We start from the raw sequence: 26,348 nt of genomic DNA on the forward strand, positions 1-26,348 counted from the left end.
CCCACCTCAATTCCCCTCCGTCGTCTCGGCGCTATCGCCGCCGTGGCCGGCGGAGCATACACAATTGTGCGGCAGCCTTCATTCTCCTCAAGCGATCGCGGTGACAAGTCTACCGCACTCGACACTTTTCGCCGGAAAATTGCTGATCCTTTCGCCGTCGTACCACCACGGAATACTCAGGAAGCGGCTCTGATCGGGTCTAGTTTGGTTAATCCTCTTGATATACTTGTTGTTGGAGGCGGTGCTACGGGTTGCGGTGTTGCTCTTGATGCTGCGACGCGAGGACTCCGAGTTGGATTGGTTGAGCGAGAGGATTTTGCATCTGGTACTTCTTCAAGGTCTACTAAGCTAATTCATGGAGGTTAGTTGGAATTTAATTTTTTCATCAGTTTTGTTATAACAGGTGGTTTTGATATACTGGCCTCATGTTAATTTAAAGCGTTGAAGTAAGAGGATGATCACATTCAGCTGTGAAAAATAGTCAAATTAGAGGAATTTTTTTTATGGATATAGAGGGTTTATATAGTTGATTGGAACTGAATTGTGATTGAGGTGCAGTAGCAGTAAGGTAAAAAAAATTGTCTTTTTCGATAAGGGATTGTGGTGGGAGGTGGCAGGTATCCTGTGGAATTAGTCGAGGACACCACGTTCATCAAAAAGATATTAAAAGGGATTGAGGAGTGTGTTGAGCATTATTTTCCCTTTTATGAAAGTGGACATAGTTTCAGGACAATATACAAGATGGAACTTTAAAATTGGGAATCTTGTAGCAGCATTATTTTGGGACACTATATTTATGCAGTGTCATACCCTATATATGCTTGTTTGTGGCACTAATAACAAGTTCAAAATGAAATCTTTAAATTGATTTAGTCTGCTTTACGAAAACTTTTCTTAAGAATCTGTTTGCTTATTGTTGCATGGTCATAAAAAAAATTCTTTTTGTCTATGTTTCTAAAAACTCTGGGAGTGAGCCTTGATGAGGAGGGATCTTGATGTTCGGAACATTGTTACTCAAGGCACTATTATTGTGTGTGACTGAGTTGGCAATGTCAAGGCAAATACGGAATGAAGAGAAAGGCCCTGTGAGAGAATTATTACAGTAATATCCAACTGAATTTGTTTCTTAATGTTGATTTTGGAACTTGGATACACATGCATCTCTCATCAACAGGGTACATAAGAAGGAATTAGAAAGCTTCTCTTATCATTTAAGAATCTCAAGAGTTTTAGCAGAAGGAAAACTAAAATTGTCAATTTAGTATGCTCAATAGTTACTTGGCTGCGATGATTTCTTAATATTTAATTGAACTGATTATGCCTCCCATTTCATTCCTAAGGGAATCAATCTTGTTGTTTTCGGGCTCCTTGCATAGATATTATCAAAATCAAAGTCATGACCAATTTTTATAGTCAATAATTTAACAATAACATACCATGGCAGTGGCAAAATTATGTTCTTACTATGCAACTGGATCAACACAATCATCTACAGAACTATCCCAACCATCTATACACATGGGCATTTCCTCTTTTAAGAAATCAAATATGTTGCAATCCCAAACTAATTCGGGACAACTATAGCAATCATCTGGATCCGCACAGAAAAGTAGATGAGTGAAACAAAAAGACCTTTTGCTGTTCTGGATCAAACTTTTTACCCCAATAAATGCACATTGGTGTGATTTCTGCTAATCTGCAGATAGCGAACCATATTAGAGCTTTAGAGAGATACCAAATCTATGTAGTCTATTGCCCAAACTTAGAATGCAAACTGCAAAAAATAATTGGGATAAAGTTTTTCTTTCATTTCCTTCTCACCTACCCTTAAATCCTTGGATAAAATTCCCTTTAACTATCCTCTATATGAGTCTACTGAATGCCTCTCGTATGAAAAGAAACAGTGACAAGACAACGGGGTCTCCAGTTTTCCCCCTTGAAGGAGCTTAACTACTAAAGAAACCTCATGGAGTAGCATTCGATAAGATGGAAAATTTCATAGTACCGGATGAAATATTTCACCATGATGGTTCCTTTCCCATGCTCTCCCTCTTTGTTGGTGCTCCATTCTCACAAATATCTAGATTAGAAACTTCCAGATAAATGATCCATTAGCTTCCCAGGTATCCAAGTTGCACGATAATCCTTACTCTATGCTTCTTAATCTTAAACCCACTGGCTCAACTGCACTGCATAACTCATGCTTCACACTGGATAATCTCTCCAAAAAGAAATTCCAGCTTGCTAACCGATTCTATTTCAGCCACAAGCACACACAAAGTGTCAGCCACTTGCTACTGCACTGCCCAGCTGCCTCAGACGTCTGAATATGTTTTGGTACTTTTTTGGTCTTTCCTGGGTCATGCCTCTGTTAGGGATGCTCTTGAAAGTTGGAGTTCACGGGAAGTTGACAAAGCCATCAAGAATATGTCGATGATGATCCCGGTGCTATCTTTTGGTGTTTATGGACAGAGAGGAATAAAATATGTTTTGATGGAATTTCAACTTCTAGAAATCTTTCGCGAGGCAGATGTAGGGGTGGGCATAAACACCGAAAAACCGAACCGAATCGAATTATTTTGGTAATTCGGTTTCGGTATTTCGGTTTTCAGTTCGGTATTCGGTATATGGTTTTGTATTTTTTGGTATTTCGGTTCGGTTTTCGGTATGTAATTTTTGTGTAATTCGGTTTACCAAAATATATTATATTATAATATATATTAATATTATATTAATTATTAATATTAAAAAATAAATATTATAATTTAAAATTAAAACAAAAGTTTTGTCTTTTTACAAAACTTTTTCAACTTTTACAGTCCCACTTCCCAAAAGGCAAAAATTACCGTTCCCACTTCCCACGTCTAGTTGTCTATAGACTATAGCATAGCAGCGTCAACCGTTCCGGCGACCAGCAGCACGCAGCAGCCGCCAATCGACCAGCAGGCAGCTGCAGCACAACAACGACCGGTAAATTTCAATGTTATAACAAGGCTAAATTTCAATGTTAACGACAATTTATTATTTTGAATCATATAATAATTTGAAAAAACAGAGTAAAATAAGCAAAAAGAAATAAACATACATAAAAATAAACAAAAAAATTACAAAATTTTAAAAAGCCCACTAAGCAAGCCCATAACAAAAAACCGAATTAACAAAAAACCGAACCGAAATAATAAAAACCGAACCGAACCGAATATTTCGGTTCAGTGTTCGGTACACGTTGTACAAGAACCGAAAACCAAAAAAAACCGGAAAAAAAACCCGAAACCGAACCGAAATACCGAATGCCCAGCCCTAGGCAGATGTCTAGTTTACTTTTTTAGTTGGTCCAAATTGACCTCTGTAAATAATTTAGAATTGTTAGCTCTATAGTTTAGAAAGAGGCTACAAATCCTTTTTTTGTGAGCTTAACTGATCTATCCTTGTAAAGCTTGCATCTTCTTGATGCCTTTAAATGAATCTACTTTATCAAAAAAAAATTTGCTATCAGTATAGCATCAAGGATTCATCTTCTTTCTTCAAAGGCATTCTGAAATGTAATATGGGATTACCCATCATCTTTAAGTCTCCCTGCTAATACATTTGCTTTTACTTTGTATGTGCTCCAGAACAAACTAATAGGCCAAAAATCTTGATGTATCCTTAGCTCTGGATTGTCTTTGGGATAGGTTCAATGAAAGAACAGTCAAGACTCTTTTCAAATGACACTGCTTGGTATTAGATGCTTCAAACATTTATCTCAGCCGCAGGAAAATGTCTGTAAAACCTTTGCAATAGGCGCTTTGTCTCCACGCAATTTTTCATTAGTCATTTCCCATTAGCCCTTTAGAACTCCTAACACTAACAGATTAATAGGTCTGCATCTCGACCAGGGAATTTGGAAAAGGCAAAAAAAAAAAAGAAAGAAAGTTAAGATTCTCACATAAAATTATATTATTTGTCTTCTATAAGACCACTCCTAAGATTTGAATGCTATATCCTGTGAATGCTCGACTGGCTAAATTGTTATTCTTTGTACTAACTACTACCTTAAATGCTTAGTGGTTGAGAATGGACAGATGACTTCACTTGACTCTTAAGATGATGTTAAGAACTGCACTGAGAAATTTTAGAGGATCCCTTTTGATTTCTTCATTGAGGCACCTCTTAATTAATATTCCCTCCATTTCAATTTATTTGTCTTACTTCCCTTTTTATTCCGTTTAAAAAAGAATGCCCCTTTCCATTTTTGGCAACTCTTTAATTCTAATTTTACATATGGCATGTTTAAGACCACAGGATTAAAGGGAATTTTTGGTACATTCTACATATCTTTCATTTAAGACCACAAGATTCGAAAGTCTTCTTTAATTTCAAATTTAAATGGAGGGAGTAGTTAGATATTTGCTTGAAGCTTTCCTTCATTTGTCACAGTTATCTTCTTTTATCTAAGATGTGCAAACTGCTTATACTAAGATTCTTGTTTCAGGAGTTCGCTATTTGGAGAAAGCAGTTTTCAACTTAGATTACGGGCAGTTAAAGCTAGTTTTCCATGCCCTTGAGGAGCGTAAACAGGTCATTGACAATGCTCCACACCTTTGTCATGCTTTACCGTGCATGACTCCGTGCTTTGATTGGTTTGACGCGATCTACTACTGGGCCGGCCTGAAAATGTATGATTTGGTCGCAGGGCGACACCTATTGCATTTGTCTAGGTATTATTCTGCACAAGAGTCTGTTGAATTGTTTCCTACCCTCGCACGAAATGGTAAAGATAAAACTCTGAAGGGAACTGTGGTATATTACGATGGACAAATGAACGACTCACGCCTCAATGTTGCATTAGCATGCTCTGCTGCTTTGGCTGGTGCAGCTGTGCTTAACCATGCAGAAGTTGTATCCCTTCTCAAAGATGAGGGTGATGGTAGAATAATTGGTGCACGTATTCGGAATAACTTGTCAGGTACTTCATGAATTTTATTGTAGAATTTGTGTTCCTACTCAGTTCCGTGCTTAAAGTTAGCTTGTAATCCTGGTGGAAGGATTAAGGTTGATAAATAGAGTTCCGATATCTTGATTTGTGAAAAAATTATAGTTTCACTGTGCATAAAGCAATAAACATTTGAACAGATTAGGTGCTGACACGTCAGCTTCCCATTTCCTTGGACCTAGACTAGAGTTGTAGTTAAACATGGCAGAAAGTTACTTAAGACGACAAAAAGGGGACGAGTGACCATAAAAGATATCATGTGTTGTATCACTTGCTCCTAAAAGTCCCATTATATATCTCCATGTATGTACAATTATCTATTATGCTTGTCTTTGAACCTTTGTCATTTCTTCGAAATGTTTGTCAGTGACATACGGGATCATCGTGATGCTGTTGATCTCTTCTTTCTCCTGTGGTTTAAGTGTAGTGATTTCTGAGGTTTTGAAAATTTTGAACTTTCTCTTAAAATATTTTTGTTGTGGTCCACGGCTGGACTCATGAGTGAAGAGGCTGTTCTAGTATCAAAGATTGGTAATTAATTACCAACCACATAACCAGATGCTTCGGACACAGTTTTTACACGTTGCTTGGCTTAGAGTTATCATGTTTCAAAATATGTATCTGGTCATAGTTGAATTTTCTTGCCATATTTCCGTGGAGTCAAAATATTTGTGTAGAGGTGTTATTGACAAACATTTCCAAAATTGGCATAAATCTTTTCGAGTTGGGTGGGAATATCAACTTTAAACAAGTATTTGATCCAACAAAGGCAAGTCACTCTGGCATGAATCTCTGTTCAACTTTTAGACGATTAGAAAATGCTTTTAGTACTATTTATTAATTTCTCCTTTAGCCCCCAAGGCCTAGCTCGAGTGGCAAAAGGTGGAGGATTTGTGGCTTAGGTCGCAGGTTCAAGCCCCACACCATGCAAAGCGAAGCCCGGCATTTAAGTGGAGAAGGGTAGAGGGGCGGGCCCATTATCCACCGAGTTTAGAAGGCTGTGATTGGTCCAAAGGGCGGGTCACAAACGGATTTCTTGGTTATCAAAAAAGAAATTCTCCTTTAATTGTTTGCTCCTTTTGTTCATGTTCACTCATCTGCCTCTAAGTTTTCACTCCTCTTCTGACAGGGAAGGAGTTTGATGCATATGCAAAAGTTGTTGTTAACGCTGCTGGGCCTTTTTGTGATTCTGTACGGACATTAGCTGATAAAGATGCAAAACCCATGATTTGTCCCAGTAGTGGTGTACATATTGTACTTCCTGATTACTATTCTCCAGAAGGAATGGGCTTGATTGTCCCTAAAACTAAGGATGGTCGAGTGGTCTTTATGCTTCCATGGTTGGGCAGAACAGTAGCTGGTACCACTGATTCAAACACCAGCATAACGATGCTGCCAGAACCTCATGAGAATGAGATCGAATTCATTTTGGATGCCATCTCTGATTATCTTAATATTAAGGTGTGTTGATTACTAGCAATCCTGATTTTTATTTTTTTCTCTTAATATCATAGAGTGCCTCTAATATAAATCCCTGTAAGTCAAATATTTATATAATCATTATTCCTCATTAGGCATCTGGAAAAAAGGTCTACATTGTGACACTTTTTGCCTCTTGATCTCTGTTTTGGCTTGATATCAAATTCAAATGTTACTATCCTGATCAATAGCATATTTCTCTATCACTTTTAGCTGAGCTAACTATTATCCCTTAATTGGTTTTTATGCTTTTTCATTGAAAGGAGTCGATGTAAAGAAGCTGAAATTTCTTAAGTTTTTGGATTAAGGTGAAATTTATTAAGCTATTCCAGTAAATGTGTAGGAGATATTCAGTATACTATCTTTTAGCCATTTAGTGGCTTCCAGGTTATATATTGGATTACTGACTAAACAATCAGTTAAGTCAGAGTTCGATGTAAATTGTTCTTATAAAAGAAGTCAAGAGTTTGATGTATATTGTATCAAGTGCATAAATAGATCATGGACCATTTCCCATAAGGGGTCTAGTATTGCATAACTGCTATCCAACATGTTCCATATGTAGACTTTTTTTACTGTACATGTTTGATGTAGATTATGTAATAACGTTGAAAAATCTTCTTGTTATCTAAACTATATTGCATAAAGAATGACTTGCCAAATTCATATTTGATAAAACAAATATATGTGCTCTTTCTTATGTGAGGCAAATTGTTAATCTCACAAGTAGATTGCAGTACTACTGTGAGATGGTATTAGTACTACTGCTGTGGTCAAACTTTACTTGTGCGCATCTGGTAAAGCATTTCAACTTACAACAGTGGATGATGGTGTCTCTTGATTTTATTGTTTGATTCCAAAACTTCTTCCTGGAAGCTGAGCTTTAACTCCCTTGGAGTAATGTGTAGGCTTGTTATTCATATTTCTTTTTGCGTTGTCAATACAATCTTTTAACGCAAAACTTAGTGACTAATATCAACAACTCCTATGATATAGTAGCCAACAAATTGTGTGAGGACCCAGAAATCTTAAGAGGAGAATGTTTGACCCTAGGAAAATATTGACAGAGATGGGGCAGAGAAGGTCAAAGCAAAAAAAGAGAGAAGAAAAAGGCCTTTGTGAATGACATGAACTTAAAAGGCATATCATGAACTTCTTGACAGTTAGAAAACTCCATCCTTTTGTTCGTGAGTCATAGGAGCTTTGCTTGTTAGTAGATATGTCTGTGGTGACACTCTCGATGATAAGGGGGATACATTTCCTACGTACACAGGGATGCTCGGTACTTGAATCTAATATCTCAGTAGCCTATGGATTTATTTCTTGTTTAGTGAGCAGCATCGAAGTTGTCAATATAGTGAGCATGTTTGTCATACACAGTTATTACTATAACAGTTTACTTATTTTTCATTCAGTATTTGTAAGGTGGCTACAACCTGTATTTGACTGTTTAGTTTCCCTATTTTCACGAAGGCAACCAAAACTCCAGTTTAAAATGTTTTTCTTGTTTTATATGTCACCTATAGTGTCCTTCTTGTCTATGGAGAATGATGTTAGATTTCAAATTTAGGTACGTCGTACTGATGTCCTATCTGCTTGGAGTGGTATCCGCCCTCTAGCAATTGATCCCAAGGCAAATAGTACGGCGAGCATCTCCAGAGATCATGTTGTCACTGAAGATCATCCTGGTTTGGTAACAATTACTGGTGGAAAATGGACTACGTATAGAAGGTAACTTATAATATCTGAATTAATGGGTAATGCTAGTTGTCTTGTGAGACGAGGAGGTGTTTCTATATGGAAAAGAGGCCCGTTTGTTCAGAAAGCAGCCCCAAGTTGTTTTTTAGAGGTGCAATTCTGTTGAATATGGAAAGAAGCTTGGGCTACTTTGTATAAAAGAACCAGAGATGGTGCTTTTTGTTTCAGAAACAGTGGGTCAACCTTTTTTCCTTTGGGTGTCCTCTTTTCAGCTTTTGTGAATTGCAATTTGAACCATAATCTTTTCTCCTCTTAATTCGGAAACTTGTTTCTTTCCTTCAATAAAAGACACTACTAGGAGATATATTTTGTAACATTGAAAGATGTTTAGTAGGTTTAATAAACTTTTTATTGAATATAATAGTTTTTTACACATTGGTGTGAATTGTAAAATCCATGATATCAATTTGATTTTTATATAAAAAATATCCACCCATATGAAACCCTCAAAAAAAAGTTTTGTAAGTATAATTATACTTCTAAAAGGCAACCAAAAGCATTTTCCAAAAAACTGAATCTGAAACACAAGTGTTTTCTGGAAAAATGCAAATAAATACATTTATTGCAAAGACAAAAAAAAAAGGTTCTAAATACAAACACAATTTAAAATGGAACATCTCCAAAGTTTTTTGGTCTCCTTTATTAACATTTTAAAGTTTTGTCTCATCTCCAAAGCTTTTTGGTCTCCTTTATTAACATTTTAAAGTTGTCTCATTTCAGCATGGCAGAAGATGCGGTTGATGCGGCTATAAAATCTGGAAAATTGAACCCAGGGAATAAATGCTTGACATACAACCTTCAACTCGTAGGTGCAGATGGATGGGATCCTGCATCTTTTACGGTACTTGCTCAACAATATGTCCGCATGAAAAGGTCTCATGCAGGGAAGGTTGTTCCAGGAGCAATGGACACAGCTGCCGCTAAACATCTATCTCATGCTTATGGTGCATTGGCTGAACGAGTGGCTGCTATTGCTCAGGTTTGCTTCCTTCTTAGTTCCAATTGTTCCTTTTTCTTCTGGTACTTTGGCTATATGTCTTTATACTAACCTTAATGCATTTTATGTCAAGTACTTCTTAAGGTAGCTCATTGTTAATACAATCTACTCTATAATACATGAACAGAACAAAAATAAACAATAGAAAGGCATTCTGCAGAACATGCTTGCTGATTTAGACACTTGTTTAAAGTAGTTTTTGCAATTTCTGGTATCTGCAAGCTTCTTCTATCTTTTTTTGCTTAGTTATTGTAGATTGCATGAAATGCCAGTTTCTGGGAATCAATAAAGAACCAAGTATTTCTATTGTCATTGACTGATATGTACGGGTCTCCAAGAATGGAATCAGGGATGTGTCTATTCATGAATGTGGATTTGAGGAGGAATATCTGAGTCACTCTGAACTTGAAATTCATTATTTTAGAGGAGCATCTCAACTTTGAATCAACATTCATTCTCATTAACACTTGCATGAGGAGTAGATTTTGATTTTTGATAAAAGCTTCCTATGTTATGAAAGAGTAACACTCTGGAGTAAGAACTTTTGCTATTTGAGAAGCCTGTACTGTCAATATGAATCAGAACTTGTTGAATAGGATGCATGATAAATGCAAGATAGATTGAACATGCTGGCTTAAAAACCCTTCTCAATAATTTGTCTAGCACATTTTGAAAATACTTTACGAAAATGTACACAAAGTCTCAGTCCCTCAATATGATTTCAGGATCTTTCCAAGGTGTATCATGGAAGATATTTTATAACCTTGAAAAAATAAATTCCTGAGAACTTGTTCATTTAACTTGTTCCAAAAAGTTATTGCAAAAAAATTTGAAAAAAAACTGTTTTATGATAATGTGCTTTGAATGCTTACCTTTCTAAAAAACCTGTGGTTTGTGTCCCAAAGAAAAGTTTCTTCTCTACACTCACATTGCTCAGAAATCTTCAAACACAGTTTTCTATTTTCATATTTTTTTGCCAAAAGAAGTTTTTTCTAAGTAGTTTATCTCAAAGTTGTTCAATTAGCTCTTTAATCTTCACTTCAAATTCATTTAGTGAGGTAGTTATTTTCTGGCATTTTCATGTCTACTATGAGTTTCCAAGCTTAATTTGATTTATCTGAATTGCAGAACGAAAATCTGGGAAAACGACTGGCTCATGGATACCCTTTCTTGGAAGCTGAGGTTGCATACTGTGCTCGGGAAGAATACTGTGAATCCGCTGTAGATTTTGTAGCTAGAAGATGTCGTCTTGCCTTCCTTGACACTGATGCTGCACAACGTGCACTGCCACGAATAATAGAGATACTGGCTGCAGAGCACAAATGGGACAAGTCTAGGCAGAAACAAGAACTGCATAAGGGAAAACAATTTTTAGAAACTTTCAAGTCTTCAAAAAATGCACAATTCCATGATGGGAAGCACTAGTAAGTTATTCAATCCAATACGAAACATGTTCTTCTAGAGTCAGATTTCCCGTTTCTGACGCTTACCCGCTTATTGTTCTAGGTTCTTAAAGCTGTATATCAATCTTCAAGACAGAGTTCTACTTTTACATTCTTCTGCGTTAAAGAGTGACGAAAATACCACACATACCTTTTTCATGTATGCATTTCATATGGACTAAAGCTGCAGAATGACTTATTCTGTCAAAGCTTATAAGTTTCTTAGGAACAGTTCATTTTTTCATTTCGTCCGTTGGGAAGATCATTTCTCTTGATCATCTTATAGTTATTGGATTATGTCTAGGGCATGAAATTTGGCCCCTCTGATGTAATAATTATTAATTTAATTAAGTATAGATTAATGTTATTTTTGCGACCTCAATTTGTTTGGGACTGAGCCGCTGTTGAGGCATAGTTGTTCTTCCTCTACTTTGTTACTCTATGGTCTTCAAGTCTCATGCATAAGGAGGAAACTCAGCAATCAAAAAACAAAGAAGAGGGAGTTTTTTTTTTTCTTTTTTCTATACTGCAACTACAAGTTGGATTATTATTTTGTCCCCAAATAAATTTACCAACTTAGATGATGATAATGGTATCTTCGAGGAAGAGGATATGTTGGATTATTATTTTGCAAATGCAGCTAGGAATGCAGATATTTTTTCGATGCAATAACGCAGCAACAAAAAGAAGCATGTAAGAAAGCATAGTTATTTTGCTTATTGAGTTAATTTTTTTAATTGATTTTTTAACAACCAATTGGAAGAGGACAAGAAAAATGTTGTCTTATTAAGATTCTGATCAAATGATCTTTTCAAAACAAAACAATTATACTATCGCATTTAAACTACAAAAAAGTATTCAGGGTGGATCGTTATTTATATACTATAACTTTACATTGAATATTCTTCTTAATTGGATATTATTTTTAAATTTAATTCTATAATTGTTGTAGTTTGATTTGGATAATGTATTATTGAATTGATGAGTGTATTTTTCAATTTGTAAGACGAATTTTAAGGAAAATAAATAAAATCATATTTATGTTTTTCCCAAAATACATAAAATTGATGATTGTAATTTTAAATTTCGAAAATGAATTTTAAGGAAAATATATAAAATCATATTAATGTTTTCCCAAAAATAAATGAAATCATCTTATAAACAATCAATTCGAAGGAGACATTGAACCTAACATTTTTTTACATCTTAGGCCAAACGCAGAATTTCCTGTCAATTCTTTTATATATCTCTTCAAAAAAAATATTTAGCAGTAATAAATATGAATATTAACAAAGAGTATTAAAGTCTTTACGGTCTAGTTAATTAATATTCAACCCTCGGGATGGTAAATTTTCCATATCTATTTATCATTTATCGTTGGATCAACTAGTTGAGGATATACGGAAACTAGATTGCCTTTTAAGTCTTGAATCATGAGATTGCAATGTCTATTATTATTGTGATGGACTGGGTATAACTATCAGGTTTTATGTAGATTTTTTGAACCAAACTCACTTTTACTATGGAATAACTGCATAGGAAAATTAATTGTACTTCCCATTCCAAAATTTTAAGTGAAGAGATTATTATTTTTAATTTGAGAATGAGTTTTGATTCAACTAGTGGTGATTATAAGATCCTCAAGATTCCCCAGGACAGAAATAAAGGTCCCAAAGTATGTATTGTAAAGATATGATACCAGAACCTAACTCTACCTCAAAAGTTAGCTCATGAGGGGAAGATTGTTCAAGTCCATATAAGCAGACCACCAGTCCATTCCACAACCAATGTGGAACTTTTACCCACTCTAACACCCCCTTCACGCCTAGGCCAACTGAAACGTGGACCAGGAGCCCAAACGGGAATGAACTTGACTCTGATATCACTTAAAGATATGACATCTGAGCTCAACTCAACCCCAAAAGCTAGTTCATGAGAAAAGGATTGTCCAAGTCCATATAAGCATACCATCAGTCAATTCTCCGACCAATGTGAAACTTTTACCCACTATTAAACGTATCTAGTAAAATTCTCACGTTGAAAATTGGTTCTCAATTCATGATCAACATCATTGTGGCTATCACAATATGCTGCTTGTTATGCATTCGTTGACATTTATACATGGGGCATTTCATTGGCTTGCTACTTAAAGAAACTATTTTGTGGTTTTATTTAATATTTCTTATAAAATGTATGGAGAGATACAATTGTTGGATCAAATATATTTGCTTGAGCAACATTGATATTGGCATTTCAAAATTGGAAGTAATGCTTTGTTCTTATTCTAATGTGTATCATCACGGGAAACACATTTCTAAATTATGGGTGATGAAAGATTATGGTGTCAAGGTATTTTGGAATGCAATATTTTTCATAGCAGATTTCGATATTATTACCCTCATACTATTGGCAAATGAGAAAGTGTTATCCTAGTGCATACATCATCGACGCATGGATAATGCATATTGAAGACAGAGAGGATCCGTTACCTTATTGCCTCGGAGTCTCAGTCAAAATATATTCGCTTTTATAGAAAGCTCTATTTATTTGATATTTATTTATGTATAATCGAGACATTCTTTTCATTTTCTAAGTATAATATTACAATATTTGATTGTTATTAATTTATCTATCTTTTAGATTAATTCAAATTGTATTTACCATACCTTTCTTATTTCATGTTTTCAGGGAAAGAAGATGAATCATTTCTTTTATTAGAAAAGTGTTTGGATTTGAATATTCTAGTTTTTACTTAATTATGATAGTACTTTTGGTTTGAATATTGTAGTTTTTAATTAAATATTTTATTTTAGTTTGCTTATTGAGTTTATTTTTTATAATTAGTTTTTTAACAACCAACTGAAAGGGGACATTTGAACCTGACCTCCTTTTACATCTTGGAACAAGAGAAATGTTGTCCTATTAAGATTTTGATCCAATTATCTTTTCAAAACAAAACAACTATATTACATTTAAACTACAGAAAAGTATTCAAGGTGGATCGTTATTTATATACTATAATTTTACATTGAATATTCTTCTTAGTTGGATATTATTTTTAAATTTAATTCTATAAATGTTGTAGTTTGATTTGGATAATGTATTATTGAATTGATGACTGTAGTTTTAAATTTTGAAGACCAACCTTATGGAAAGTAAATCAAACCATATTTATGTTTTTTCCCAAAAAGAAATAAAATTGATAATTTTTAAGGAAAATAAATAAAGTCATATTTATGTTTTTCACAAAAATAAATAAAATCATCTTATAAACAACCAATTGAAAGAGGACATTGAACCTGGCCTCTTTTTACATCTTAGGACAAGAGAAATCATGTCCTATTAAGATATTTTAGTTGGGTATTAATTGTATTACTAAAAAAATCATATTTATGTTTTTTCCAAAATAAATAAAATCATATTTATGGTTTTCCTCAAAATTAATAAAATCATCTTATAAATAAGCCCAACATTCATCCTAGTAGTATACAAGAAGAAAAACTCTAGCATTCAAATTAAAACTCTAAAAATGTCAAATTGTCAAGAAAAGAACAAATCAGTTCTTTCTAATCAAATTTCTGAAGGTATATATATCTATTTCTTTCTGTTGAGTGTATTAATTTCTTAATAACGATAATTTCTTGAGTCAGTTTCATACGATCTTAGATGCAGGACAAAGAGTTGTGGAGTTGTCAGAAAAAACAAAATTAATGAAAATTGTTGATATGAATCAGGTAAGTTCTCCACTTGAAATTTTCTAAATATTGTTACTCCATTTGTTTGCTTATAGTAGATAGAAGAAATAAAATAAAAATTCCGGTTAATCCTTTCTAAACTCTTGGTTGATCATATAACATTTGAATTTTTGGAAAACAAATTTCTGATAGCACATTTTTGTCCTATCTTGGCCATGCAGGTTCATTTTCAAGAAGAAACACTAACGGACATTCTCAACAGGTTACCAGTGCGATCTCTTCTTCAATTCAAGTGTGTATCAAAATATTTGAAAACGTTGATCGATGACCCGATATTTAGGAAGCAACATCTTAATCGTGCAAAGAATGACCAAAATTCCCAAAAGTTTCTCTTTTACACATGTCTCCTTTTGGAAGATAGATGTTCCATATCTTGTTATCCTCTATCGTCGGATCAACAGGTTGGGGTACGGGAACTGGATTTCCCTTCAAATCTTAAACCACAATATTGTGATGTCTATTGTTGTTGCGATGGTTTGGTAATTATCAAGGTTTATGAAAATAATCCAGGACGTTACTCATTTTTGCTATGGAACCCCTCTACTGGAGAATCAATTGAACTTCCCAGTTCAAAATTTTCACCAGTGGAGGAATATTCTACTTGTTATGGAATGAGTTTTGACTCGGCTAATGATGATTATAAGATCCTTAGGATTCCCAAAGGCTGGAACGAATATTGCAGAGATGTACCTGGTGAAATTCTCTCGCTAAAAAGTGGTTATTGGAGAAAAATAGATGCATATCCTCGTAAAATTCTCAGTAGGTTGTATGGTATCCATTCTTTGACAATTATACACGGGGCATTTCATTGGGTTGCTATGTCACGTGATACTTGTTTTGTGGTTTCATTTAATATTTCCCATGAAGTGTTTGGAGAGATCATACCATTGCCAGAGAAAATGTGGTTGGCCAACGGTCATATTGGCGTTTCGGAATTGGGAGGCATGCTTTGTGCTTATACTAACGGGTATTATCAAAGGAAGCGTACTTTTAAGTTATGGGTGTTGAAAGATTATGGTCTCAAGGACTCTTGGAATGAAGTAATATCTATAGTAGATCCTGATATTATTATAGCCTCCCCGAAATATAAATTTCCAGATGGTGAAGTGTTAATCTGGTGCGAACATTTTGAAGGCGAGGAAGGCGAGGGAAATTCATTTAGGACACAAAGAGGACCTTTTACATTATTGCCTCGAGGTAACTTTCAGAACGGATTCGCTTTCACAGAGAGCTTGATCTCTCCAAGGTTACTTATAACTTAGTATTTGCTTATGTATGATTGAAACATTTTCCCATTTTTCGGTTATCATATTACAATCTCTTGTTTTCATTAGTTTATTTATCGATTGCATTTCTTTTTGTTTCAAATAATATTTATCAAAAGTTTATTTATTTCATGTTCCTAGGGAAAGATTACTTCATTTTCAAATTACAATCAACTCAAAAGATCAATTACCATCAACTAGTTGTGGCAGTATGTTTTTTAATCATGTATAGTAAATTTACCTAGTTCTGATGCTTTTATAATAAAAATGGTCTCATTATATATTTATAAGCCAATTAACGAATCGAAAGCTTCTAATATTATTCCCTTTTTATTATTAGATACACAGAATTTACTAACTAAAATTTTCTATTTAAACAATCTCTTGTCATTATTATATTAAGTAAAAACTATTTTATATCTTTAAAGTTTTATCCGATTCCTTTTTCTTAAATTGCTTGAATCTTCTCTTAAAATATCTCTCCAAATAGGAATATCATTTTTGTAGATGATTTAACGAAGCATGCCACATATATATATATACCATATAAAGTAAATAATGTAACCTTATAAATCCACCTTCCAATGTGGATTTCGTCTAAAAAAACAGCATTTATACACTTTAAGTTATGACTTTGCCTCTAATAATTAAATTAGTGGTAAGTTCTCTTTAAGTTATGACTTCGCCTCTAATAATTAAATTAGCGGTAAGTTCCATTAAAATAAATTCATTTTAGTTCACCTCATGTACGGAATCCCAATTTTTTTCATTTCATTATTGATATTCTGTCACTTGTTCATGTTCTTATTTAATTTAGGCTTCTTCATAAATCAAACAATTACTTCTTCTAATTATATTTTTTTTTCTATTGAATGTGTAAGGTTTTAGCCTTAGGAATGACGTCACCCAATCCTTCACGGGAGAATTAATTATTCTTCCCACTCCAAAATTTTCACAAAAGGAATTTTCTTATTTGGAATTGAGTTTTGACTTACTATAATATAGAACTTTTACCCACTATAATACGTATCTAGTAAAATTCGCACGTTGAAAATTGGTTCTCAATTCATGATCAACATCATTGTGGCTATCACAATATGCTGCTTGTTATGCATTCGTTGACATTTATACATGAGGCATTTCATTGGCTTGCTACTTCAAGAAACTATTTTGTGGTTTTATTTAATATTTTCTGTAAAATGTTTGGAGAGATACAGTTGTCGGATCAAAATGAATTCACCTTTACAGAAAGCTCAATCTCTCCAAAATTACTTATTTGATATTTATTTATATATGATCGATATATTTTTTTCATTTACTGAGTATAATATTACAATATTTGATTGTTATTACTTTATCTATCTTTTAGATTAATTCAAATTGTATTTACCATAGCTTTCTCATTTTCATGTTCTCTGGGAAAGAACACGAGTCATTTCTTTTATTAGAGAAGTGTTAGGATTTGAATATTCTAGTTTTTACTTAAATATGATAGTACTTTGAGTTTGAATATTGTAGTTTTTAATTAAATATTTTATTTTATTTTGCTTATTGAGTTTATATTTTTTATTTAATTTTTTAACAACCAATTGAAAGGCGTCTGGCCTCCTTTTACATCTTGGGACAAGAGAAATGTTATCCTATTAAGATTCTGATCCAATTATCTTTTCAAAACAAAATAACTATGTTATTACATTTAAACTACAGAAAAGTATAAATGTTATAGTTTGATTTGGATAATGTATTATTGAATTGATGACTGTAGTTTTAAATTTTGAAGATAAACCTTATGGAAAGTAAATCAAACCATATTTATGTTTTTTCCCAAAATTTAATAAAATTGATAATTTTTTAAGGAAAATAAATAAAATCATATTTATGGTTTTCCCAAAAATAAATAAAATCACCCTATAAACAATCAATTGAAAGGGGACATTGAACCTGACCTCTTTTTACATCTTAGGACAAGAGAAATCATGTCCTATTAAGAGATTTTAGTTGGATATTAATAGGATTACTAAATAAAATCATATTTATGTTTTTTCCAAAATAAATAAAATCATGTTTATGGTTTTCCCCAAAATTAATAAAATCATCTTATAAATAAGCCCAGCATTCATCCTAGTAGTATACAAGAAGAAAAACTCTAGCATTCAAATTAAAACTCTTAAGATGGCAAATCGTCAACAAAAGAACAAATCAATTCATTCTAATCAAATTCCTGAAGGTATATATCTATTTCTTTATGTTGCGTGTATTAATTTCTTAACAACGATAGTATCTTGAGTCAGTTTCATACGATCTTAGATGCAGGACAAAGAGTTATGGAGTTGTCAGAAAAAGAAGAGTTGATGAATATTGTTAATATGAATCAGGTAAGTTCATTTAGTGGATATTTGTTGATTATATGTTGCTCTCTCTTGTTACAACTACAAGGGCTAGGAATTTTTCTCCACTTGAAAATTTTCTAAATATTGTTACTACCATTTGTTTGCTTAATAGTAGATAGAAGAAATAAATTTTAAAAATTCAATTTATCTTTTCTAAACTCTTGGTTGATTGTATAACATTTGAATTCTTGAAAAACAAATTTATGATAGCACATTCTTGTCCTATCTTGGCCATGCAGGTTCATTTTCAAGAAGAAACACTTACGGACATTCTCAGTAGGTTATCTGTGCGGTCTCTTCTTCGGTTTAAATGTGTATCAAAATATTTGAAAACATTGATCGATGACCCGATATTTAAGAAGCAACATCTAAATCGTGCCAAGAATGACCAAAATTCCCAAAACTTTCTCTTTTACAAAGGTCCCTCTCTGGATGATGATACATATTCCATATGTTGTTGTCCTATATCGTCCGATCAACAAGTTGGGGATGTAAGGAAACTGGATTTCCCTTCAAATCTTAAACCAGAATATAGCAATATCTATTATTGTTGTGATGGCTTGGTAATTATCAAGGTTTATGGACATATTCCACGACGTTACTCACTTTTGCTATGGAATCCCTTCACGGGAGAATCAATTGAACTTCCCACTTCAGAATTTTCAGTGGAGGAATTTTGTTGTTATGGAATGAGTTTTGATTCAACTAATGATGATTATAAGATCCTTAGGATTCCTAGTGCCTGGAGTAAATATTGCAGAGTACCTAGTGAAATTCTCTCGCTAAAAAGTGGTTATTGGAGAAAAATAGATGCATGTCCTCGTAATAACATTCACAGTATGTTTTATGGTATCCATTCCTTGGCAATTATACACGGGGCATTTCATTGGGTTGCTATGTCATATAATGCTTGTTTTGTGGTTTCATTTAATATTTCCCATGAAATGTTTGGAGAGATCATACCATTGCCAGAGAAAATGTGGTTGTACAACATTAATATTGGTGTTTTGGAATTGGGAGACATGCTTTGTGCTTATACTACCGAATATTATCAACGAAAGCGTACTTTTAAGTTATGGATATTGAAAGATTATGGTCTCAAGGACTCTTGGAATGAAGTTATATCTATAGTAGATCCTAATATTATTATAGCCTCCCCGAAATATAGATTTGCAGATGGTGAAGTGTTAATCTGGTGCAAACATTTTGAAGGTGAGGAAAATTCATTTAGGACACAAAGAGGACCTTTTACATTATTGCCTCGAGGTTACATTCGGAATGGATTCACTTTCACAGAGAGCTTGATCTCTCCAAGGTTACTTATAACTTAGTATTTGCTTATGTATGATTGAAACATTTCCCATTTTTCGGTTATCATATTACAATCTCTTGTTTTTATTAGTTTATCTATCGATTGCATATCTTTTTGTTTCAAATAATATTTATCAAAAAGTTATTTATTTCATGTTCCTACGTAAAGTTCATTTCATTTTCAAATTATAATCAACTCAAAAGATTTGATGTATAGTAAATTTACTTAAGTCTGATGCTTTTATAATAAAATGGTCTCATCATATATTTATAGGCCAATTAACGAATCGAAAGCTTCTAATATTATTCCCTTTTTATTATTATATACACAAAATTCACTAACTAAAATTTTCTATTTTAACAATTTCTTATCACTATTATATCAAGTAAAAATTAAAGCCAATTTTCTTTTTCGAAGTATAGTATCACGTAGTTCAGCTTCATTGAAATTTTTCTAATTGTAGTTTCTCAATTAAATTATTAATATGGTCAATCACGAGAAATGATATTAAAAAAATGTGACTTTGAATGAGATCTCACGTAAATATTTTTATTATCTATCTATCTATATAAAAGAAAGAAATAGCCCTGGCTACTTTCACACATATAACATAGAAATACACATTTAATTTTTCATTGATTGTCATCACTGTTTAATCTAACTTTAGGAAAAAAATATGTAAAGAATTTTGTAATGATAATAAAATCGACTTTGTGTAGTTAGATAAAGCATGTAATAGGCCAAATGCAGAATTTTCTGTCAATTCTTTTATATATCTCTTAAAAAAAGTGTTAAGATATTATAACAAAAATAATTTTTGGCGATAATAAATATGAATATTAACAAAGAGTGTTAAAGTCATTACGGCCATTGGTTAATTAATATTCAGCCCTCGAGATGGTATATTTTCCATATTTATTTATCAGTTATCGTTGGATCAACTGATTGAGGATATTGTACAGAAACTAGATTGCCTTTTAAATCTGAACCACGTTATTGCAATGTCTATTATTATTGTGATGGACTGGGTATTATTAGGGTTTATGTTGATTTTTTGAACCAAACTCACTTGTACTATGGAATAACTGCAAGGGAAAATTAATTGTACTTCCCATTCCAAAATTTTAAGTGAATTGATTTATTTATTTTTAATCTGAGAATGAGTTTTGATTCAACTAGTGGTGATTATAAGATCCTAGAGATTCCCCAGGACAGAAATAAAGGTCTCAAAGTACGTATTCTAATGATATGGCACCTGAGCCTAACTCTACCCCAAACGCAGGCTCATGAGGGGAGAATTGTTCAAGTACATATGAGCAGACCATCAGTCCATTTCTCAACTAATGTGGAATTTTTTCTCACTCTAACACCCCTTTCACGCCCAGGCCAACTGGAGTGTGGACCAGGAGCCCAAACGGAAATAAACCTAGCTCTGATATCATAGAAAGAATACGGCATCCGAGTCTAACTCAACCGTAAAAGCTAATTCATGAGGAAAGGATTGTCCAAATCCATATAAGCATACCATCAGTCCATTCCTCAACCAATATAGAACTTTTACCCACTCTAATACGTATCTAGTGAAATTCTCATGTTGAAAAGTGGTTCTCGGAGAAATATTGATCAACATCACTGTGGCTATCACAATATGGTGCTTGTTATGCATTCATTGACATTTATACATGGGGCATTTAATTGGCTTGCTACTTCAAGAAACTATTTTGTGGTTTTATTTAATATTTCCTATAAAATGTATGGAGAGATACAATTGTCGGATCAAATATATTTGCTTGAGCAACATTGATATTGGCATTTCAAAATTGGAAGGAATGCTTTGTTCTTATTCTAATGTGTATCATCACGGGAAACACACTTCTAAGTTATGGGTGATGAAAGATTATGGTGTCAAAGAATCTTAGGATGCTATATTTTTCATAGCATATCTCGATATTATTACACTCGTACTATTTGCAAATGGGAAAGTGTTATCCTAGTGCATACATCATCAACACATGGACTATGCATATTGGAGAAAGAGAGGACCCGTTACCTTATTGCCTCGGAGTCTCAGTCAGAATGTATTCACTTTTACAGAAAGCTCAATCTCTCCAAAATTACTTATTTGATATAAAAATAAAACTTATTTGATATATATTTATGTATGATCGAGACATTTTTTTTTCATTTTCTAAGTATAATATTACAATAGTTGATTGTTATTAATTTATCTATCTTTTAGATTAATTCAAATTGTATTTACAATAGCTTTCTTATTTCATATTCTCTAGGAAAGAACATGAGTCATTTCTTTTATTAGAGAAGTGTTAGGATTTGAATATTCTAGTTTTTATTTAAATATGATACTACTTTTGGTTTGAATATTGTAGTTTTTAATTAAATATTTTATTTAATTTTGCTTATTGAGTTTATTTTTTATAATTAGATTTTTAACAACCAACTGAAAGGGGACATTTGAACCTGACCTCCTTTTACATCTTGGAACAAGAAAAATGTTGTCCTATTAAGATTTTGATCCAATTATCTTTTCAAAACAAAACAACTATACTATTACATTTAAACTACAGAAAAGTATTCAAGGCGGATCGTTATTTAAATACTATAATTTTATATTGAATATTCTTCTTACTTGGATATTATTTTTAAATTTAGTTCTATAAATGTTGTAGTTTGATTTGGATAATGTATTATTGAATTGATGACTGTAGTTTTAAATTTTGAAGACCAACCTTATGGAAAGTAAATCAAACCATATTTATGTTTTTTCCCAAAAAGAAATAAAATTGATAATTTTTAAGGAAAATAAATAAAGTCATATTTATGTTTTTCACAAAAATAAATAAAATCATCTTATAAACAACCAATTGAAAGAGGACATTGAACCTGGCCTCTTTTTACATCTTAGGACAAGAGAAATCATGTCCTATTAAGATATTTTAGTTGGGTAGTAATTGTATTACTAAAAAAATCATATTTATGTTTTTTCCAAAATAAATAAAATCATATTTATGGTTTTCCTCAAAATTAATAAAATCATCTTATAAATAAGCCCAACATTCATCCTAGTAGTATACAAGAAGAAAAACTCTAGCATTCAAATTAAAACTCTAAAAATGTCAAATTGTCAAGAAAAGAACAAATCAGTTCTTTCTAATCAAATTTCTGAAGGTATATATATCTATTTCTTTCTGTTGAGTGTATTAATTTCTTAATAACGATAATTTCTTGAGTTAGTTTCATACGATCTTAGATGCAGGACAAAGAGTTGTGGAGTTGTCAGAAAAAACAAAATTAATGAAAATTGTTGATATGAATCAGGTAAGTTCTCCACTTGAAATTTTCTAAATATTGTTACTCCATTTGTTTGCTTATAGTAGATAGAAGAAATAAAATAAAAATTCCGGTTAATCCTTTCTAAACTCTTGGTTGATCATATAACATTTGAATTTTTGGAAAACAAATTTCTGATAGCACATTTTTGTCCTATCTTGGCCATGCAGGTTCATTTTCAAGAAGAAACACTAACGGACATTCTCAGCAGGTTACCAGTGCGATCTCTTCTTCGATTCAAGTGTGTATCAAAATATTTGAAAACATTAATCGATGACCCGATATTTAGGAAGCAACATCTTAATCGTGCAAAGAATGACCAAAATTCCCAAAAGTTTCTCTTTTACACATGTCTCCTTTTGGAAGATAGATGTTCCATATCTTGTTATCCTCTATCGTCGGATCAACAGGTTGGGGTACGGGAACTGGATTTCCCTTCAAATCTTAAACCACAATATTGTGATGTCTATTGTTGTTGCGATGGTTTAGTAATTATCAAGGTTTATGAAAATAATCCAAGACGTTACTCATTTTTGCTATGGAACCCCTCCACTGGAGAATCAATTGAACTTCCCACTTCAAAATTTTCATCAGTGGAGGAATATTCTACTTGTTATGGAATGAGTTTTGACTCGGCTAATGATGATTATAAGATCCTTAGGATTCCCAAAGGTTGGAACGAATATTGCAAAGATGTACCTGGTGAAATTCTCTCACTAAAAAGTGGTTATTGGAGAAAAATAGATGCATATCCTCGTAAAATTCTCAGTAGGTTGTATGGTATCCATTCTTTGACAATTATACACGGGGCATTTCATTGGGTTGCTATGTCACGTGATACTTGTTTTGTGGTTTCATTTAATATTTCCCATGAAGTGTTTGGAGAGATCATACCATTGCCAGAGAAAATGTGGTTGGCCAACGGTCATATTGGCGTTTCGGAATTGGGAGGCATGCTTTGTGCTTATACTAACGGGTATTATCAAAGGAAGCGTACTTTTAAGTTATGGGTGTTGAAAGATTATGGTCTCAAGGACTCTTGGAATGAAGTAATATCTATAGTAGATCCTGATATTATTATAGCCTCCCCGAAATATAAATTTCCAGATGGTGAAGTGTTAATCTGGTGCGAACATTTTGAAGGCGAGGAAGGCGAGGGAAATTCATTTAGGACACAAAGAGGACCTTTTACATTATTGCCTCGAGGTAACTTTCAGAACGGATTCGCTTTCACAGAGAGTTTGATCTCTCCAAGGTTACTTATAACTTAGTATTTGCTTATGTATGATTGAAACAATTTCCCATTTTTCGGTTATCATATTACAATCTCTTGTTTTCATTAGTTTATTTATCGATTGCATTTCTTTTTGTTTCAAATAATATTTATCAAAAGTTTATTTATTTCATGTTCCTAGGGAAAGATTATTTCATTTTCAAATTATAATCAACTCAAAAGATCAATTACTATCAACTAGTTGTGGCAGTATGTCTTTTAATCATGTATAGTAAATTTACCTAGGTCTGATGCTTTTATAATAAAAATGGTCTCATTATATATTTATAAGCCAATTAACGAATCGAAAGCTTCTAATATTATTCCCTTTTTATTATTAGATACACATAATTTACTAACTAAAATTTTCTATTAAAACAATCTCGTCATTATTATATTAAGTAAAAACTATTTTATATCTTTAAAGTTTTATCCGATTCCTTTTTCTTAAATCGCTTGAATTTTCTCTCAAATCTCTCTCCAAATAGAAATATCATTGTTGTCGATGATTTAACGAAGCATGCCACATATATACCATATAAAGTAAATAATGTAACCTTATAAAGCCACCTTCCAATGCGGATTTCGTCTAAAAAACAACATTTATACACTTTAAGTTATGACTTCGCCTCTAATAATTAAATTAGCGGTAAGTTCCATTAAAATAAATTCATTTTAGTTCACCTCATGTACGGAATCCCAATTTTTTTCATTTCATTATTGATATTCTGTCACTTATTCATGTTCTTATTTAATTTAGGCTTCTTCATAAATCAAACAATTACTTCTTCTAATTATATTTTTTTTCTATTCAATGTGTAAGGTTTTAGCCTTAGGAATGACGTCACCCAATCCTTCACGGGAGAATTAATTATTCTTCCCACTCCAAAATTTTCACAAAAGGAATTTTCTTATTTGGAATTGAGTTTTGACTTACTATAATATAGAACTTTTACCCACTATAATACGTATCTAGTAAATTCTCACGTTGAAATTGGTTCTCAATTCATGATCAACATCATTGTGGCTATCACAATATGGTGCTTGTTATGCATTTGTTGACATTTATACATGAGGCATTTCATTGGCTTGCTACTTCAAGAAACTATTTTGTGGTTTTATTTAATATTTTCTGTAAAATGTTTGGAGAGATACAATTGTTGGATCAAATATATTTACTTGAGCAGCATTGATATTGACATTTCAGAATTGAAAGGAATGCTTTGTGCTTATTCTAACGTGTATCATCAGGAGAAGTGCACTTTTAAGTTATTGGTGATCGATGAAAGATTATGGTGTCAAGGTATTTTGAAGGAAAAATCACACCATATACACATTTAAGAGATAATATTACGGGTTTTAAACATACTTTGAAAATATTCTTACTTATAACAGTTTATTTACGGGTTATAACATATCAATTAAATTTAACTTTATTTAAAAATTAATTAAAATTTAATTTAATAAATGATTAATCTCTTTATATTTTTATATTATTAATTATTAATAGTTAATTAATTTGATTGCAGTTCCTTTTTTAAAACATAAATTATCAGTTACACAAATTTAGGGATTTACATTGATTAGAGTTCCTTGATTACTGTTACATTCCAAACCTCCCATTCACATTAATCCCACCCCCACCCCCCACGCCTATCCAATACTACAGTAATCGTCCCTTCCCATCTTTCTCACCACCCCACTACCCCACATTCACAATCGTCTCTCTCATCTTTCTCACTACCCCAACTTCAAAACCATCCCTCCCGTTCCATTTCTCATCATCATCATGTCGAAGAAAATGATTGTAACGCCTCGAAAGAGTCCTCGATTAGTTGAAGGAACTTCTACAGATGAAGTACATGCTCCAACATTCAACATATTGACTCAAACCCCACTGCCAAAAAAATGTTGAAATTCCTGCAAAGTGTGGTTCCTCTCAATCGAAGGATAAAAAGGAGAAAAAAAACGAAGCAAAGAAAAGGGTGAGTTCGGCAAATCAAAAGGGAAAGAAGAGGAAGGGGAAAATTGTAGAAACCCTTTTTGATTCGAATTCTGATTTTGTTATTGAAATAAAAAAGGAAAAATGGAAAAAAACAACAAATGTAGAAGTAGTTCAATCTTCAAAACCATCAACAAGAAGAACAACAAAAAAAAAAATTAGAAATCCCAATATCCAAAAAAGGCAAAAAAATTGTTAGGGTAAGTATTATATTTAATTTATTTTCACATTATTCAAATCAGTGATTTTTTTGCTAAAAATATCACATTATGCTTATTGTTGTTTTGAAACTTTTGTTTGGGTGAAACTTGTACGAAATGTGAATAATATTTATATGAATCTGACTTTAATA

The 26,348-nt window shown here is 32.7% G+C and overlaps 2 protein-coding genes across 2 annotated transcripts in view; both read left to right on the plus strand.

Annotated features, from left to right (window-relative positions):
- Window positions 1-6: 6 nt before the first annotated feature.
- LOC102601220 (glycerol-3-phosphate dehydrogenase SDP6, mitochondrial) lies at window positions 7-11,024 on the plus strand (the record flags this gene model as incomplete). The annotated part of the gene is made up of 7 exons (XM_006361617.2): window positions 7-361; window positions 4,475-4,948; window positions 6,105-6,436; window positions 8,025-8,185; window positions 8,933-9,191; window positions 10,338-10,633; window positions 10,716-11,024. Coding segments are annotated over 7 exons (1,878 nt in total), but the record flags the coding sequence as incomplete, so codon positions are not given.
- An 11,480-nt stretch (window positions 11,025-22,504) lies between these two features.
- Window positions 22,505-26,348, plus strand: part of LOC107063495 (F-box protein CPR30-like) — a 4,484-nt gene continuing 640 nt past the window's right edge. Inside the window, exons 1-3 of the mRNA XM_015315415.1 lie at window positions 22,505-22,559; window positions 22,642-22,709; window positions 22,892-23,976. Of these exons, the coding sequence (XP_015170901.1) occupies window positions 22,505-22,559; window positions 22,642-22,709; window positions 22,892-23,976 (1,208 nt within the window). The remainder of the gene's footprint in view (window positions 22,560-22,641; window positions 22,710-22,891; window positions 23,977-26,348) is intronic.

This window comes from Solanum tuberosum, unplaced genomic scaffold (assembly GCF_000226075.1).
Source record: "Solanum tuberosum cultivar DM 1-3 516 R44 unplaced genomic scaffold, SolTub_3.0 scf00365, whole genome shotgun sequence".
NCBI lineage: Eukaryota > Viridiplantae > Streptophyta > Magnoliopsida > Solanales > Solanaceae > Solanum > Solanum tuberosum.